The sequence below is a fragment of the Salmo salar genome, chromosome ssa15 (assembly GCF_905237065.1).
Source record: "Salmo salar chromosome ssa15, Ssal_v3.1, whole genome shotgun sequence".
Taxonomy (NCBI): domain Eukaryota; kingdom Metazoa; phylum Chordata; class Actinopteri; order Salmoniformes; family Salmonidae; genus Salmo; species Salmo salar.
In genome coordinates this window covers 34669096-34687143 of record NC_059456.1, presented here as the reverse complement: position 1 = coordinate 34687143, position 18048 = coordinate 34669096, and the positions used below count along the sequence as shown (strand labels likewise).

Sequence of the window (18048 nt, the reverse complement as noted above, 5' to 3'; positions counted from 1 at the left end):
CCGTCTTAAACAGTTAAACCAAAGGGAACGTTTTTGGATTTACAAACTACAGGCCACTAAATACCCTGGTTTAAACGAAGATATGGATTTCTCACCATTCCTGTAGGGATGTGATAGGTCCAATTGCTGTCATCTAGTGGTCATTTTGCTCAATTGCCCTCAGCTATGTTTAGACTGTTGTTCATGTTTTGTTGTGTACTATGGAATATATTACTTTCTTGTTCTTGACACTTTTCCCAGTCATGTTTTGGGGTTGGAACTACCTTTCTGGGTGTTCTGGTGCTTCTAGCTTGGAGTTGTATTTTCTTTTGTGATGGCACAGCTACAGTGTTACACTTTTTAATGTGTATAGTATTGCTTACTAGGTGTGTCCAATCAATTTTGTAACCACTCCCTCTTCAAATTAGGGCTAATTGGAAAAGCTGTTCTAAAGAGGACATTGTATTATTTCTTTGTACTCCCTGACGAAGGCCATGCAGCCGAAACGCGTCGGATTTTTTTAAAACCTTGTTTCTATTGAACATCAAATGTATTTATATAGCCCTTCTTACATCAGCTGATATCTCAAAGTGCTGTACAGAAACCCAGCCTAAAACCCCAAACAGCAAGCAATGCAGGTGTAGAAGCACGGTGGCTAGGAAAAACTCCCTAGAAAGGCCAAAACCTAGGAAGAAACGTAGAGAAGAACCAGGCTATGAGGGGTGGCCAGTCCTCTTCTGCCTGTGCCGGGTGGAGATTATAACAGAACATGGCCAAGATGTTCAAATGTTCATAAATGACCGGCATGGTCAAATAATAATAATCACAGTTGTCGAGGGTGCAACAAGTCAGCACCTCAAGAGTAACTGTCAGTTGGCTTTTCATAGCCGATCATTGAGAGTATCTCTACCGCTCCTGCTGTCTCTAGAGAGTTGAAAACAGCAGGTCTGGGACACGTAGCACATACAAATAAAAGCATTTTAATGAATTATATGAAGAGTGCCTTGGTCCTCTCTTTTTGATGACCAATTCACCCCTTTTACCAAAGAGCACCTTCTGTCTACCAAAATGTACTATTGTGTACCTCAGTAGCGCTTCCCTTCCTCTCCTCTTTCTACTTTATTCTACATCTCATATGCAAGTCATGGGTCTCTATATTTAGTAATGGGTGTTTTGTTTGTCTGCCCCTCAGAGGATGCTGGGTGGTACTTTCCCAGTGTGAAGAGGGACCCTGGTCGTTACCTGCAGCCCTGCTCTGAGTCCGTCAAGACCTGGCTGAGGAGCATGAAGAGTGCAGGGAAGGTCCTCCTGCTCATCACCAGCTCCCACAGCGACTACTGCAGGCTCATCTGTGACCAAATCCTGGGGTGAGTTACTAGTGCACTATATGTTATTTGTGACGCAAACCATAAAACACACCTGATAGGGGCCAGGCAGTAACCATATTGGTTTAGCCCCAGTATGTGAGATGGGAGAGCAGAACCAGTCGGGCTAAAGTCACCATTTATTTTATGGTTTTATGATGAGCCCCTAATGCAGGGCTATAACCTTTTAGGGACAGACGTTCCGCTAGCGGAACACCTCACCAATATCCAATGGTAGAGCGTGGTGCGAAATACAAAATACCTTAAAAATGCTATAACTTCAATTTCTCAAACATATGACTATTTTACACCATTTTAAAGACAAGACTCTCGTTAATCTAACCACATTGTCTGATTTCAAAAAGGCTTTACAGCGAAAGCAAAACATTAGATAATGTCAGGAGAGTACCCTGCCAAAAATAATCACACAGCCATTTTCAAAGCAAGCATATATGTCACAAAAACCAAAACCACAGCTAAATGCAGCACTAACCTTTGATGATCTTCATCAGATGACACTCCTAGGACATTATGTTATACAATACATGCATGTTTTGTTCAATCAAGTTCATATTTATATAAAAAACAGCTTTTTACATTAGCATGTGATGTTCAGAACTAGCATACCCACCGCAAACTTCCAGTGAATTTACTACATTACTCACGATAAACGTTCACAAAATACATAACAATTATTTTAAGAATTATAGATACAGAACTCCTTTATGCAATCGCGGTGTCAGATTTTAAAATAGCTTTTCGGCGAAAGCACATTTTGCAATATTCTGAGTAGATACCTCGGCCATCACAGGCTAACTAATTTGACACCCACCAAGTTTGGGACAACCTAAACTCAGAATTTATATTAGAAAAATTGGATTACCTTTGCTGTTCTTCGTCAGAATGCACTCCCAGGACTTCTACTTCAACAACAAATGTTGTTTTGGTTCCAAATAATCCATAGTTATATTGAAATAGCTCCGTTTGGTTCGTGCGTTCAGGTCACAATCTGAAGGGTGACACGCGAGCGCATTTTGTGACAAAAAATGTCAAAATATTCCATTACTGTACTTCGAAGCATGTCAAACGCTGTCTAAAATAAATTTTTATGCTATTTTTCTTGTAAAATAGCGATAATATTCCAACCGGGCGACGTTGTATTCATTCAAAGGCTGAAAGAAAAAAATGGAGTAGTCTCGTGGATGCGCATCTCCAGTGTCACTGTTCCTAGGCTGACCAGTAACAAAATCTCCTGCTGTTCTTCGCCCAGAGACTGCAGACACCGCATTCCACTTTCTGGCGCCTTCTGAGAGCCAATGGAAGCCTTAGAAAATGTCACGTTACAGCACAGATGCTGTGTTTTCGATAGAGATGCAACAGAAGGAAAACAAATTGTCAGACAGGGCACTTCCTGTATGGAATCTTCTCAGGTTTTGGCGTGCCATATGAGTTCTGTTATACTCACAGACACCATTCAAACAGTTTTAGCAACTTTAGAGTGTTTTACTAATTATATGCATATTCTAGTTTCTGGGCAGGAGTAGTAACCAGATTAAATCGGGTACGTTTTTTATCCGGCCGTGAAAATACTGCCCCCTATCCCAAACAGGTTAACTCCAGTGCTGGAGGGTCTAACACTTCTGGTTTTCTTCCTCTCCTTCAAATAAGGGACCGTTTTAGACCTGGGACACCAGGTGAGTGCAATTAACTGCCAGGTATAAACACAAACCAGAAGTCTTTCGGCTTTCCAGGACCAGAGTTGAATAGCCCTGCCCTACTGGCTCATCTCTCCCAACCCACATTGCGTACAGCTCTCACATGCCATTACACCTCATTCCTTCAGTCACCTGAGCATCTGCTGACCAGCTAGCAAGTGTCTTCACTGATATTTTCAACCTCTCCCTGACCCAGTCTGTAATACCTACATGTTTCAAGCAGACCACCATCGTCCCTGTGCCCAAGAATGCCAAGGTAACCTGTCTAAATGATTACCGCCCCGTAGCACTCATCTATGTAGCCATGAAATGCTTGAAAGGCTGGTCGTGGCTCACATCAATGCCGTCATCCCAGACACCCTGGACCCATTCCAATTCGCATACCGACCAAACAGATCCACAGATGAGGCATTGTCTATTGCACTCCACACTGCCCTCTCCCACCTGGACTAGAGAAACACCTACGTGAGAATGCTTTTCTTTTGACTATAGCTCAGCATTCAACACCATAGTGCCCTCCAAGCTCATCACCCCTCTCAACACAGTGCACAATCAGCTCTCATTCCCACTCAGCCCAGCAGGAATATAACAGAAGACTAGAGTGAAACTTACTATGGCTGAGCCTGACCATTATGTAGTGGCGCTGTTTGTGCTAGCAGACTCTCCATAGACTCATTACTACTAGCCAGCTGCAGCTGTGGACTGACCTAGACCAGAGGACTGGACTGTGTCAGTATCACTGTTCTCTCTCTCTCTCCAGTGTACACTATGTGGTCTAGGGTTATTATTCTAGCCTAAAACCTCTTACACGTTCGGTCAGGCAGCAAGGGGAAGTCTTGCGGACTGGTGCTTTGGCTGGTCTTGCTGGTGGCAAAGTGTGTTTAATAGAATGCCTTCGTGAAGTGTCTCTGCACATTATCTAAACAGACACAATCACACATCACCAGTATGACTTCACAGTGGAGAACTTGGTCGTGAGTTTTAATCCAACCAAGGCCATAGCCTAGCTACAGTAATGTTTGATGCTCATCTGGTAAGTAACCAACCACACATCCAGATGATCTATTCTTCAGTCCCACTCTGCTAGTGTAGCTGGCCATTATGATGGACAGTCAGACTTAGGGGAGAGGGGCTGAAAGTGAACCGTTTGTTCTGGATGCCTGCTAGGTCTTCAGGGACCTCTGTGGCCCAGGCTTTCCCCACAGATAAATGAAGCCAGGAAATGGTGCAAGCTGTGTCTTGTCCGTGTGGTGACTCGGGGATAAGCTTTGCTTTGTTCTGCTGTACGGGTTGGCCTGCTTGTGAACCTCCTGTGTGAGACAACGTTTGGCTCCACAAGAAACTCAGATTAGTTCCAGTCTGGAGTCTATAAACAATATGCATTTCAACACCTCTCTAATGCATAGACACTCCCCAGTGAAGAATGCCCCCTCGTGATCTGACTTTGGTTTCTGTTGGGAAGAAATAATGTCACCTCTTTTTAAAGCCCATGCTTCTCTCAGGAACACCACAGAGGCGTGCAGGCTGTGGACCAGGGACAGAGAGCTGTCAGAAGTCGCACAACAAGACCAGGGATGCCAGACAGGCCCCTACGAGCCAAGTGTAGCTAGGTGTCTCCTTGGCCTCTCCTGCCGTTGGACACAGCAAGATGAAACCATAACAGTCTACATTACAGCTTCATTTATACACTCACCGGCCAGTTTATTAGTTTATACACTCACCGGCCAGTTTATTAGTTTATACACTCACCGGCCAGTTTATTAGTTACAACACCCCATACACTAAATTGAAGAAGCCGCTCCATTGGGCACTCAATCACCAATGCTGGACAATTGAGGAGTGGAAAAAACGTTGCCTTGTCCAACAAATGCTGATGGCAGAGTCAGGATTTGGCGTTAGCAGTCCATGGCCCCATCCTACCTGGTGTCAATGGTACAGGCTAGTGGCGGTGGTGTACTGGTGTGGGAAATGTTTTCCTGTCACACGTTAGATCCATAGATACCAATTGAGCAACAAAGGTTTCCGACACCTTGTAAAATCCATGCCCTGAAGAATTCTGTCTGTTCTGGAGGCAAAGGGGGGTCTGACCCAGTACTAGATGGGTGTACCCAATAAACTGGATGGTGAGTATATGTTTGCTCTGACTGGTATTTTTAGACCTCCCTGTAATACACTGCTCAAAAAAATAAAGGGAACACTTAAACAACACAATGTAACTCCAAGTCAATCACGCTTCTGTGAAATCAAACTGTCCACTTAGGAAGCAACACTGATTGACAATAAATTTCACATGCTGTTGTGCAAATGGAATAGACAACAGGTGGAAATTATAGGCAATTAGCAAGACACCCCCAATAAAGGAGTGGTTCTGCAGGTGGGGACCACAGACCACTTCTCAGTTCCTATGCTTCCTGACTGATGTTTTGGTCACTTTTGAATGCTGGCGGTGCTTCCACTCTAGTGGTAGCATGAGACGGAGTCTACAACCCACACAAGTGGCTCAGGTAGTGCAGCTCATCTAGGATGGCACATCAATGCGAGCTGTGGCAATAAGGTTTGCTGTGTCTGTCAGCGTAGTGTCCAGAGCATGGAGGCGCTACCAGGAGACAGGCCAGTACATCAGGAGACGTGGAGGAGGCCGTAGGGGGGCAACAACCCAGCAGCGGGACCGCTACCTCCGCCTTTGTGCAAGGAGGAGCAGGAGAAGCACTGCCAGAGCCCTGCAAAATGACCTCCAGCAGGCCACAAATGTGCATGTGTCTGCTCAAATGGTCAGAAACAGACTCCATGAGGGTGGTGTGAGGGCCCAACGTCCACAGGTGGGGGTTGTGCTTACAGCCCAACACCGTGCAGGACGTTTGGCATTTGCCAGAGAACACCAAGATTGGCAAATTCGCCGCTGGCGCCCTGTGCTCTTCACAGATGAAAGCAGGTTCACACTGAGCACGTGACAGACGTGACAGAGTCTGGAGACGCCGTAGAGAACATTCTGCTGCCTGCAACATCCTCCAGCATGACCGGTTTGGCGGTGGGTCAGTCATGGTGTGGGGTGGCATTTCTTTGGGGGGCCGCACAGCCCTCCATGTGCTCGCCAGAGGTAGCCTGACTGCCATTATGTACCGAGATGAGATCCTCAGACCCCTTGTGAGACCATATGCTGGTGCGGTTGGCCCTGGGTTCCTCCTAATGCAAGACAATGCTAGACCTCATGTGGCTGGAGTGTGTCAGCAGTTCCTGCAAGAGGAAGGCATTGATGCTATGGACTGGCCCACCCGTTCCCCAGACCTTTATCCAATTGAGCACATCTGGGACATCATGTCTCGCTCCATCCACCAACGCCACGTTGCACCACAGACTGTCCAGGAGTTGGCGGATGCTTTAGTCCAGGTCTGGGAGGAGATCCCTCAGGAGACCATCCACCACCTCATCAGGAGCATGCCCAGGCATTGTAGGGAGGTCATACAGGCACGTGGAGGCCACACACACTACTGAGCTTCATTTTGACTTGTTTTAAGGACATTACATCAAAGTTGGATCAGCCTGTAGTATGGTTTTCCACTTTAATTTTGAGTGTGACTCCAAATCCAGACCTCCATGGGTTGATAAATTGGATTTCCATTGATTATTTTTGTGTGATTTTGTTGTCAGCACATTCAACTATGTAAAGACAAAAGTTTTTAATAAGATTATTTCTTTCATTCAGATCTAGGATGTGTTGTTTAAGTGTTCCCTTTAATTTTTGGAGCAGTATACTTTTTTGCTGGCTAGAAATGGATGTATCTATAATGTTATGTCAGGAATATGTTTGGCTAGCTCCTAAGTCTGTAGAATGTGGATTTTCTCCAGTGGAGGCTCCTCAGAGGAGGATAGGGAGGACCATCCTCAGTGAATTTCAGAAAATGTTTAATAGTGAAACATTTAAAAAGTTATCCTTTTTAGATAAAACTAAACTTAATATAGTCACTTTACCAAATGATTAAAACATACTGTTTTGCAATGAAGGTCTACAGTAGCCCCAGCAGCACTGTAGGGTAGCACAGTGGTGTAGCCAGAGGACAGCTAGCTTGTGTCATCCACTGGGTACATTGACTTGAATACAAAACCTAGGAGGCTCATGGTGCTTACCCCCCTCCATAGACTTACACACTAATTATGACAACTTCCGGAGGACGTCCTCCAACCTATCAGAGCTCTTGCGGTATTAACTGACATGTTGTCCACTCAATCAAAGGATCAGAGAATGAATCTAGTACTGAAAGCACTGAAGTGCATAACATGTGGTGAGTAGTTGACTCAAAGAGAAAGACAATAGTAGAACAAATTAATTTCTTCCAAAATTAAGGAGAAGTGAAAGAGAGCTATATTTCATACTGTGTGTGTACACAGTACCAGTCAAAAGTTTGGACACCTACTCATTCAAGGGTTTTTCTTTATTTTTCCTATTTTCCACATTGTAGAATAATAGTGAAGACATCAAAACTATGAAATAACACACCTGGAAACATGTAGTAACCAAAAAAGTGTTAAACAAATCAAAATATATTTGAGATTCTTCAAATAGCCACCCTTTACCTTGATGACAGCTTTGCAAACACTTGGCATTCTCTCAACCAGCGTCACCTGGAATGCATTTCCAACAGTCTTGAAGGAGTTCCCACATATGCTGAGCATTGTCGGCTGCTTTTCCTTCACTCCCATCCCGACTCATCCCAAACCATCTCAATTTGGTTGAGGTCGGGGGATTGTGGAGGCCAGGTCATCTGATGCAGCACTCCATCACTCTCCTTCGTAAAATAGCCCTTACATAGCCTGTAGGTGTGTTAGATTATTTTCCTGTTGAAAAACAAATGATAGTCCCACTAAGCCAAAACCAGATGGGATGGCGTATCACTGCAGAATGCTGCGGTAACCATGCTGGTTTAGTGTGCCTTGAATTCTAAATAAATCACAGATCATCATTATTTGGGATGCAATTTCTGAGGCTGGTAACTCTAATGAACTTATCCTCTGCAGCAGAGGTAACTCTGGGTCTTCCATTCCTGTGGCAGTCCTCATGAGAGCCAGTTACATCACAGCACTTGATGGTTTTTGCGACTGCACTTAAACTTTCAAGGTTCTTGAAATGTTCCGTATTGACTGACCTTCATGTCTTGAAGTAATGATGGGCTGTCATTTCTCTTCACTTATTTGAGCTGTTCTTGCCATAATATGGGCTTGGTCTTTTACCAAATAGGGCTATCTTCTGTATACCCCCCTACCTTGTCACAACACAACTGATTGGCTCAAACGCATTAAGGAGGAAAGAAATTCCCCAAATTAACTTTTATCAAGGCACACCTGTTAATTGAAATGCATTCCAGGTGACTACCTCATTAAGCTGGTTGAGAGAATGCCAAGAGTGTGCAAAGCTGTCATCAAGGCAAAGGGTGGCTGTTTGAAGAATCTCAAATATTATATGAAATATATTTTGATTTAACACTTATGTGGTTACTACATGATTCCATATGTGTTATTTCATAGTTTTAATGTCTTTACTATTATTCTTCAACGTAGAAAATAGTAAAAAAATAAAGAAAAACCCTTGCATGATTAGGTGTTCTAAACCTTTTGTATACAGTACATGTCAAAAGTTTGGACACACCTACTCATTCAAGGGTTTTTCTTTATTTTTACTATTTTCTACATTGAAAAATAATTTAACAATCTTCAACATAGAAATGCTACCATAAAAATGTATTGAAACTTGTAACAAATGATGGAGTCACGCATGATTCACCGGACAATATTTTGAATGAGGAAGTAAAGTTCTTTAAGAATATGTTTTCGTTTCAGTCTCCTCCATCTCCACGAACTGAAGCTAATTGTATGGATTTTTTCACTATTAATAATGAAACGTTTACATCTACAGAAAGACTCGTGTGAAGGCCAAATTACAGAGGTGGAACTTCTTGATGTAATTAAAGCCTTCAAGTCTGGGAAAACTCCAGGGCTGGATGTCATACCAGTGAAAGTATACCAAACTTTTTTTATATACTCAGAGGACCATTATTAGCATGTTTTAACCACTCCTTTATAAACAGTAGATTATCGGACACGCAACAAGGTCTGATTTCATTATTACTGAAACAGGATCCAAGTGGTATATATAAAGATCCAGTCCATTTAAAAAACTGGAGGCCTCTTACACTTCTGTGTTGTGATGCAACATTTCTAGCTAAATGCTTGGCGCATTGAATTAAAAAGGTGTTGTCAGATATTATTCATCCTAATCAGACAGGTGTTTTACATGGACGATACATTGGAGATAATATAAGACAAGTACTGGAAACAATAGAATACTATGAAATATCGTGGAAACCAGGCCTGGTTTTCATGGCTGATTTTGAAAAGGCTTTTGATAAAGTAGGACTGGAGTTTACATATAAATGCCTAGAATATTTCCATTTTGGAGAATCTCTTATAAAATAGGTTAAAGTTACAGTGAGGGAAAAAAGTATTTGATCCCCTGCTGATTTTGTACGTTTGCCCACTGACAAAGAAATGATCAGTCTATAATTTTAATGGTAGGTTTATTTGGAACAGTGAGAGACAGAATAACAACAACAAAATCCAGAAAAACGCATGTCAAAAATGTTATAAATGGATTTGCATTTTAATGAGGGAAATAAGTATTTGACCCCCTCTCAATCAGAAAGATTTCTGGCTCCCAGGTGTCTTTAATACAGGTAAGGAGCTGAGATTAGGAGCACACTCTTAAAGGGAGTGCTCCTAACCGCAGCTTGTTACCTGTATAAAAGACACCTGTCCACAGAAGCAATCAATCAATCAGATTCCAAACTCTCCAGCATGGCCAAGACCAAAGAGCTCTCCAAGGATGTCAGGGACAAGATTGTAGACCTACACAAGGCTGGAATGGGCTACAAGACCATCGCCAAGCAGCTTGGTGAGAAGGTGACAACAGTTGGTGCGATTATTCGCAAATGGAAGAAACACAAAAGAACTGTCAATCTCCCTCGGCCTGGGGCTCCATGCAAGATCTCACCTCGTGGAGTTGCAATGATCATGAGAACGGTGAGGAATCAGCCCAGAACTACACGGGAGGATCTTGTCAATGATCTCAAGGCAGCTGGGACCATAGTCACCAAGAAAACAATTGGTAACACACTACGCCGTGAAGGACTGAAATACTGCAGCGCCCGCAAGGTCCCCCTGCTCAAGAAAGCACATATACATGCCCGTCTGAAGTTTGCCAATGAACATCTGAATGATTCAGAGGACAACTGGTTGAAAGTGTTGTGGTCAGATGAGACCAAAATGGAGCTCTTTGGGATCAACTCAACTCGCTGTGTTTGGAGGAGGAGGAATGCTGCCTATGACCCCAAGAACAACCTCCCCACCGTCAAACATGAATGTGGAAACATTATGCTTTGGGGGTGTTTTTCTGCTAAGGGGACAGGACAACTTCACCGCATCAAAGAGACGATGGACGGGGCCATGTACCGTCAAATCTTGGGTGAGAACCTCCTTCCCTCAGCCAGGGCATTGAAAATGGGTCGTGGATGGGTATTCCAGCATGACAATGACCCAAAACACACAGCCAAGGCAACAAAGGAGTGGCTCAAGAAGAAGCACATTAAGGTCCTGGAGTGGCCTAGCCAGTCTCCAGACCTTAATCCCATAGAAAATCTGTGGAGGGAGCTGAAGGTTCGAGTTGCCAAACGTCAGCCTCGAAACCTTAATGACTTGGAGAAGAACTGCAAAGAGGAGTGGTACAAAATCCCTCCTGAGATGTGTGCAAACCTGGTGGCCAACTACAAGAAACGTCTGACCTCTGTGATTGCCAACAAGGGTTTTGCCACCAAGTACTAAGTCATGTTTTGCAGAGGGGTCAAATACTTATTTCCCTCATTTAAAATGCAAATCATTTTACATCATTTTTGACATGCGTTTTTCTGGATTTTTTCTTGTTGTTATTCTCTCTCTCACTGTTCAAATAAACCTACCATTAAAATTATAGACTGATCATTTCTTTGTCAGTGGGCAAACGTACAGAATCAGCAAGGGATCAAATACTTTTTTCCCTCACTGTATGTATAGTAACCCTAGGTGTAAAATAGTAAATAATGGTTACATCTCAAAGTTTTGATCTGTCAAGAGGAGTAATGGCGCCGACAGAGATGGTCGCCTCGCTTCAGGTCCTCTGGAAGCTATGCAGTTATTAGTTTTTTTTAAGTATTATTTCTTACATTGTTATCCCAGAAAATCTCAAGTGTTATTACATACAGCAGGGAAGAACTATTGGATATAAAAGCGATGTCAACTTACCAACATTACAACCAGGAATACGTCTTTCCCGAAGTGGATTCTTTGTTCGGACCTCCACCCTGGACATGGGATCTTATCCCAGAGGCCGACCCAAAACAATGCGGTCGCCGCAGGAGAGGCAGACGGAGTGGCCTACTGGTCAAACTCAGAAGGCTAGCACACCATCCACCTCTTCCGAGCATATTACTCGCCAATGTCCAATCTCTAGATAACAAGGTGGACGAAATTAGGGCACAAGTTGCCTTCCAGAGAGACATCAGAGATTGTAACATTCTCTGTTTCACGGAAACATGGCTCACTCGGGATATGTTGTCAGAGTCGGTACAGCCACCCGGTTTCTTCATGCATCGCGCCGACAGAAACAAACATCTCTCTGGTAAGAAGAAGGGCGGGGGTGTATGCCTTTATGATTAACGACTCATGGCGTAATCACAATAACATACAGGAACTCATGTCCTTTTGTTCACCTGACCTAGAAAACCTTACAATCAAATGCCGACTGCATTATCTTCCAAGAAAATTATCTTCAATTATAGTCACAGCCATGTATAACCCCCCTCCCCCAAGCAGATACCTCACCGGCCCTGAAAGAACTTCACTGGACTCTATGTAAACTGGAAATCATACATCCTGAGGCTGCATTTATTGTAGCTGGTGATTTTAACAATGCTAACCTAAGAACACGACTTCCTAAATTCTATCAGCATATCGAATGCGTGACACGAGCTGGTAGCATTCTGGATCATTGCTACTCTAACTTCTGCGATGCATACAAAGCCCTCTCCTACCCTGCATTCGGTAAATCTGACCATGACTCCATTTTGTTGCTTATAGACAGGAAGTAAAACAGGAAACGCCAGTGCTCAGGTCTATCCAACGCTGGGCTGACCACGCTTCAAGATTGCTTCGATCACGTGGACTGGGATATGTTCCGGATAGCCTCAGACAATAACATTGATGTATACGCTGACTGGGTGAGCGAGTTTATTAGCAAGTGCATCGGAGATGTAGTACCCACTGTGACTATTAAAACATTTCCTAACCAGAAACCGTGGATTGATGGCAGCATTCGCGCAAAACTGAAAGCGCGAACCACTGCCTTTAATCATGGCAATGCAACTGGGAACATAACCGAATACAAACAGTGCAGCTTTTCTTTTCGCAAGGAAATCAAACAAGCAAAGCGTCATTATAGAGACAAAGTAGAGTCGCGATTCAACTGCTCAAACACGAGACGTATGTGGCAGGGTCTACAGTCAATCACGGATTACAAAAAGAAAACCAGCCCCGACATCGATGTCCTGCTCCCAGACAAATTAAACAACTTCTTTGCTCGCTTTGAGGATAATACAGTGCCACTGACACGGCCCGCTACCAAAGCCTGTGGGCTCTCCTTCTCCGTGGCCAACATGAGTAAAACATTCAAACGTGTTAACCCGCATGCTCTGAGGACGCGGCATTAATAGCCGCGTCCTCAGAGCATGCGCAGACCAGCTGGCTGGTGTGTTTACGGACATATTCAATCAATCCCTATCCCAGTCTGCAATCCCCACATGCTTCAAGATGGCCACCATTGTTCCTGTTCCCAAGAAAGCTAAGGTAACTGAGCTAAATGACTATCGCCCCGTTTTACTCACTTCTGTCATCATGAAGTGCTTTGAGAGACTAGTCAAGGATCATATCACCTCCACCTACCTGTTACCCTACACCCACTTCAATTTGCTTACCGCCCCAATAGGTCCACTGGCGACGCAATCGCCATCACACTGCACACTGCCCTATCCCATCTGGACAAGAAAAATACCTATGTAAGAATGCTGCTCATTGACCACAGCTCAGCATTTAACACCATAGTACCCTCCAAACTCGTCATTAAGCTCGAGGCCCTGGGTCTCGACTAGAGGTCGACCGATTAATCGGAATGGCCGATAAATTAGGGCTGATTTCAAGTTTTCATAACAATCGATAATCAGCATTTTTGGACACATTAAACTAATTAAAAACAATCAATCTTAACATAATCTCTAGTTAACTACACATGGTTGATGATATTACTAGTTTATCTAGCTTGTCCTGCATTGCATATAATCGATGCGGTGCCTGTTAATTTATCATCGAATCACAGCCCACTTCGCCAAACGGGTGATGATTTAACAAGCGCATTCGCAAAAAAAGCACTGTCGTTGCACCAATGTGTACCTAACCATAAACATCAATGCCTTTCTTAAAATCAATACACATGTATATATTTTTAAACCTGCATATGTCTGCTAACATGAATTTCTTTTAACTAGGGAAATTGTGTCACTTCTCTTGCGTTCTGTGCAAGCAGAGTCAGGGTATATGCAGCAGTTTGGGCTGCCTGGCTCGTAGCGAACTGTGTAAAGACCATTTCTTCCTAACAAAGACCGTAATTAATTTGCCAGAATTGTACATAATTGTACAGCAGTATTTAGACTTAGGGATGCCACCCGTTAGATAAAATACGGAATGGTTCCGTATTTCACTGAAAGAATAAACATTTTGTTTTCAAAATTATGGTTTCCGGATTTTACCATATTAACGACCTAGGGCTCATATTTCTGTGTGTTATAATTAAGTCTATGATTTGATAGAGCAGTCTGACTGAGCGGTGGTAGGCAGCTGCAGGCTCGTAAGCATTCATTCAAACAGCACTTTCGTGCATTTGCCAGCAGCTCTTCGCTGTGCTTCAAGCATTGCGCTGTTTATGACTTCAAGCCTATCAACTCCCGAGATTAGGCTGGCAATAGTAAAGTACCTATTAGAACATCCAATAGTCAAAGGTTTATGAAATACAAATGGAATAGAGAGAAATAGCCCTATAATAACTAAAACCTAAAACTTCTTACCTGGGAATATTGAAGACTCATGTTAAAAGTAACCACCAGCTTTCATATGTTCTGAGCAAAGAACTTAAACGTTAGGTTTTTTAAATGGCACATATTGCACTTTTACTTTCTTCTCCAACACTTTGTTTTTGCATTATTTAAACCAAATTGAACATGTTTCATTATTTATTTGAGGCAAAATTTATTTTATTGATGTATTATATTAAGTTAAAATAAGTGTTCATTCAGTATTGTTGTAATTGTCATTATATACCGATTTAATCGGTATCGTTTTTTTTTGGTCCTCCAATAATCTGTATCGGTATCGGTGTTGAAAAATCATAATCGGTCGACCTCTAAGGGAGATGATTGTGGAGTACAGGAAAGGAGGACCGAGCACCCCCAGGTTGGGAGCTTCAAGTTCCTTGGTGTCCACATCAACAACAAACAAGAATGGTCCAAACACACCAAGACAGTTGTGAAGAGGGCACGGCAAAGCCTATTCCCCCTCAGGAAACTAAAAAGATTTGGCATGGGTCCTGAGATCCTCACAAGGTTCTACAGCTGTAACATTGAGAGCATCCTGACTGGTTGCATCACTGCCTGGTACGGCAATTGCTTGGCCTCTTTGCTATGAAGCCCCTAAATAAGATCTGGTGCAACCAACTACCTTCAGAAGTCACATAATTAGTTAGATTGCACACAGGTGGACTTTATTTAAGTGTCACATGATCTGTCACATGATCTGTGTATATATACACCTGTTCTGAAAGGCCCCAGAGTCTGCAACACCACCAAGCAAGTGACACCATGAAGACCAAGGACCTCTCCAAACAGGTCAGGGACAAAGTTGTGGAGAAGTACAGAACAGGGTTGGGTTATAAAAAAATATCTGAAACTTTGAACATCCCACGGAGCACCATTAAATCCATTATTAAAAAATGGAAAGAATATGGCACCACAACTAACCTGACAAGAGAGGGCCACCCACCAAAACTCACGGACCAGGCAAGGAGGGCATTAATCAGAGAGGCAACAAAGACACCAAAGATAAGCCTGAAGGAGCTGCAAAACTCCACAGTATCTGTCCATAGGACCACTTTAAGCCGTACACTCCACAGAGCTGGGCTTCACAGAAGAGTGGCCAGAAAAAAGCCATTGCTTAAAGTGTTCGCCAAAAGGCATGTGGGAGAGTCCCCAAACATATGGAAGAAGGTACTCTGGTCAGATGAGACTAAAATGTAGCTTTTTGGACATCAAGGAAAACGCTATGTCTGGCACAAACCCAACACCTCTCATCACCCCGAGAACACCATCCCCACAATGAAGCATGGTTATGGCAGCATCATGCTGCCATAACCACAAGTTTATAATTTTAAAAGGCTAATTGATCATTAGAAAACCCTTTTGCAATTATGTTAGCACAGCTGAAAACTGTTGTCCTGATTAAAGAAGCAATAAAACTGGCCTTCTTTAGACTAGTTGAGTATCTGGAGCATCAGCATTTGTGGGTTCGATTACAGGCTCAAAAGGGCCAGAAACAAAGACCTTTCTTCTGAAACTCGTCAGTCTATTCTTGTTTTGAGAAATGTCTCTAACCAGAATAGAGAGAGGAGAGGGAGGCCCTGGTGCACAACTGAGCAAGAGGACAAGTACATTAGTGTCTGGTTTGAGAAAGACACCTCACAAGTCCTCAACTGGCAGCTTCATTAAATAGTACCCGCAAAACACCAGTTTCAACGTCAACCGTGAAGTGGCGACTCCGGGATGCTGGCAGAGTTCCTCTGTCCAGTGTCTGTGTTCTTTTGTCCATCTTAATCTTTTCTTTTTATTGGCCAGTCTGAGGTATGGCCTTTTCTTTGCAACTCTGCCTAGAGGGCCAGCATCATGGAGTCGCCTCTTCACTGTTGACGTTGAGACTGGTGTTTTGCGGGTACTATTTAATGAAGCTGCCAGGGTGTATGACTCTGAGACGGATGAGGTCCTGCATGCCTATGACCTAGCTTTAGAATTGTGAGTTTTACATCAAAAGGTAGTGCTCTGAATGATCCTGGGCCTCCACTCAGGGTAGGTACTGTATCTGCCCATGTAGGGCTGCAGTGAGAGGTCTCTCTCACAGTGTAATCCCAGTCAGCTCTAGCCAGGTCAGAGAACAGCAAACACCAGTCCACCCACCCACATGGCTCTGCTCTGGAGAGGAGGTCCAGGTAAACTCCCGGAGACGGGATGCAGCCCTGGTCTGAATGTCTGCTAGTGTTTGGAGCATGATGCTAACACTAAGCCAGTGTTAATAATTACCATGAGTGTGTGTGTGTATGTCTTTTTTGGCCTGGGGTTGTTTCTCTCAAAAAAATGTTTCTTGTTCCTTAACCGCTATAGGATTGGTGGGACGGTTGAGCTAATGTAGGCTAATGCAATTAGCATGAGGTTGTAAGTAACAAGAACATTTCCAGGACATAGACATAGACATATCTGATATTGGCATAAAGCTTAAATTCTTGTTAATCTAACTGCACTGTCCAATTTACAGTAGCTATTACAGTGAAAGAATACCATGCTATTGTTTGAGGAGAGTGCACAGTTATGAACTTTATTAATAGTTATTAATAAACCAATTAGGCACATTTGGGCAGTCTTGATAAAACATTTTGAACAGAAATGCAATGGTTCATTGGATCAGTCTAAAACATTGCTCATACATTGCTTCCATCTAGTGGACAAAACCTCAATTGTGCCTGGGCTGGAATAATACATTATGGCCTTTCTCTTGTATTTCAAAGATGATGGTACAAAAAAACACGTTTTTTTCTTTGTATTATCTTTTACCAGATCTAATGTGTTATATTCTCCTACATTCATTTCACATTTCCACAAACTTCAAAGTGATTTCTTTCAAATGGTATCAAGAATATGCATATCCTTGCTACAGGCAGTTAGATTTGGGTATGTCATTTTAGGTGAAAATTGAAAAAAAGGGTCCAACCCTTAAGAGTTTCCTTAACTCTTGACGTTCTCTGTCCCGTATGCGGGATCAACATCCAGCGAAAAATCCTATCGCCATATTCATAACAAAATGTCATATATATATTTTTTTTTCAAATATAGGACTATTTTATATCGTTTTATAGATACACCTCTCCTGAATCGAACCACGTTGTCCGATTTCAAAAAGGCTTTACAGCAAAAGCAAAACATTAGATAATGTTAGAGGGGTATATCGTCAAAGTATTCACATAGCCATTTTCCGACCAACCACATGCATCACAAATAACCAAAAAACAGCTAAATGCAGCACTAACCTTTGACAATCTTCATCAGATGACACTCCTAGGACATCATGTTACACAATACATGCATTATTTTGTTCGATAAAGTTCATATTTATATATAAAAACAGCATTTTACATCGGCGCGTGACGTTGACTAACTATTTTCCCTCAAATGCATCCGGTGAAACAGTGCTACAATTTACTAAATTACTATTCGAAAACATTTTTAAAATGTAATATTGTCATTCTAAGAATTATAGATTAACATCTCGTGAAAGCACCCGCAATGCCAGATTAAAAAATAACTTTACTGGGTAATCACACTTTGCGATAAAAGGGGATGCGATACTCAGAAAAATAGGCTACCGTTACAGGTCAGCGCCATCTTGGAACAATCGCATATCAAATCTACTCTTGTATACTATTGTAAATAATCCCTTACCTTTGATTATCTTCATCAGAAGGCACTTCCAGAGATCCCAGGTCCACAACAAATGTATTTTCGTTCGAAAAAGTTAATAATTTATGTCCCAATAGCTTCTTGTTG

General features: G+C 42.7%; 1 protein-coding gene across 2 annotated transcripts in view; it reads left to right on the top strand.

The window, feature by feature from the left end:
- Positions 1 to 18048, top strand: part of nt5d1 (5-nucleotidase domain-containing protein 1) — a 79576-nt gene that overhangs the window by 38569 nt on the left and 22959 nt on the right. For both annotated transcript variants that reach the window (XM_014144209.2, NM_001173760.1), the window contains 1 exon segment: positions 1172 to 1346. In XM_014144209.2, coding sequence (XP_013999684.1) covers positions 1172 to 1346 — 175 coding nt within the window.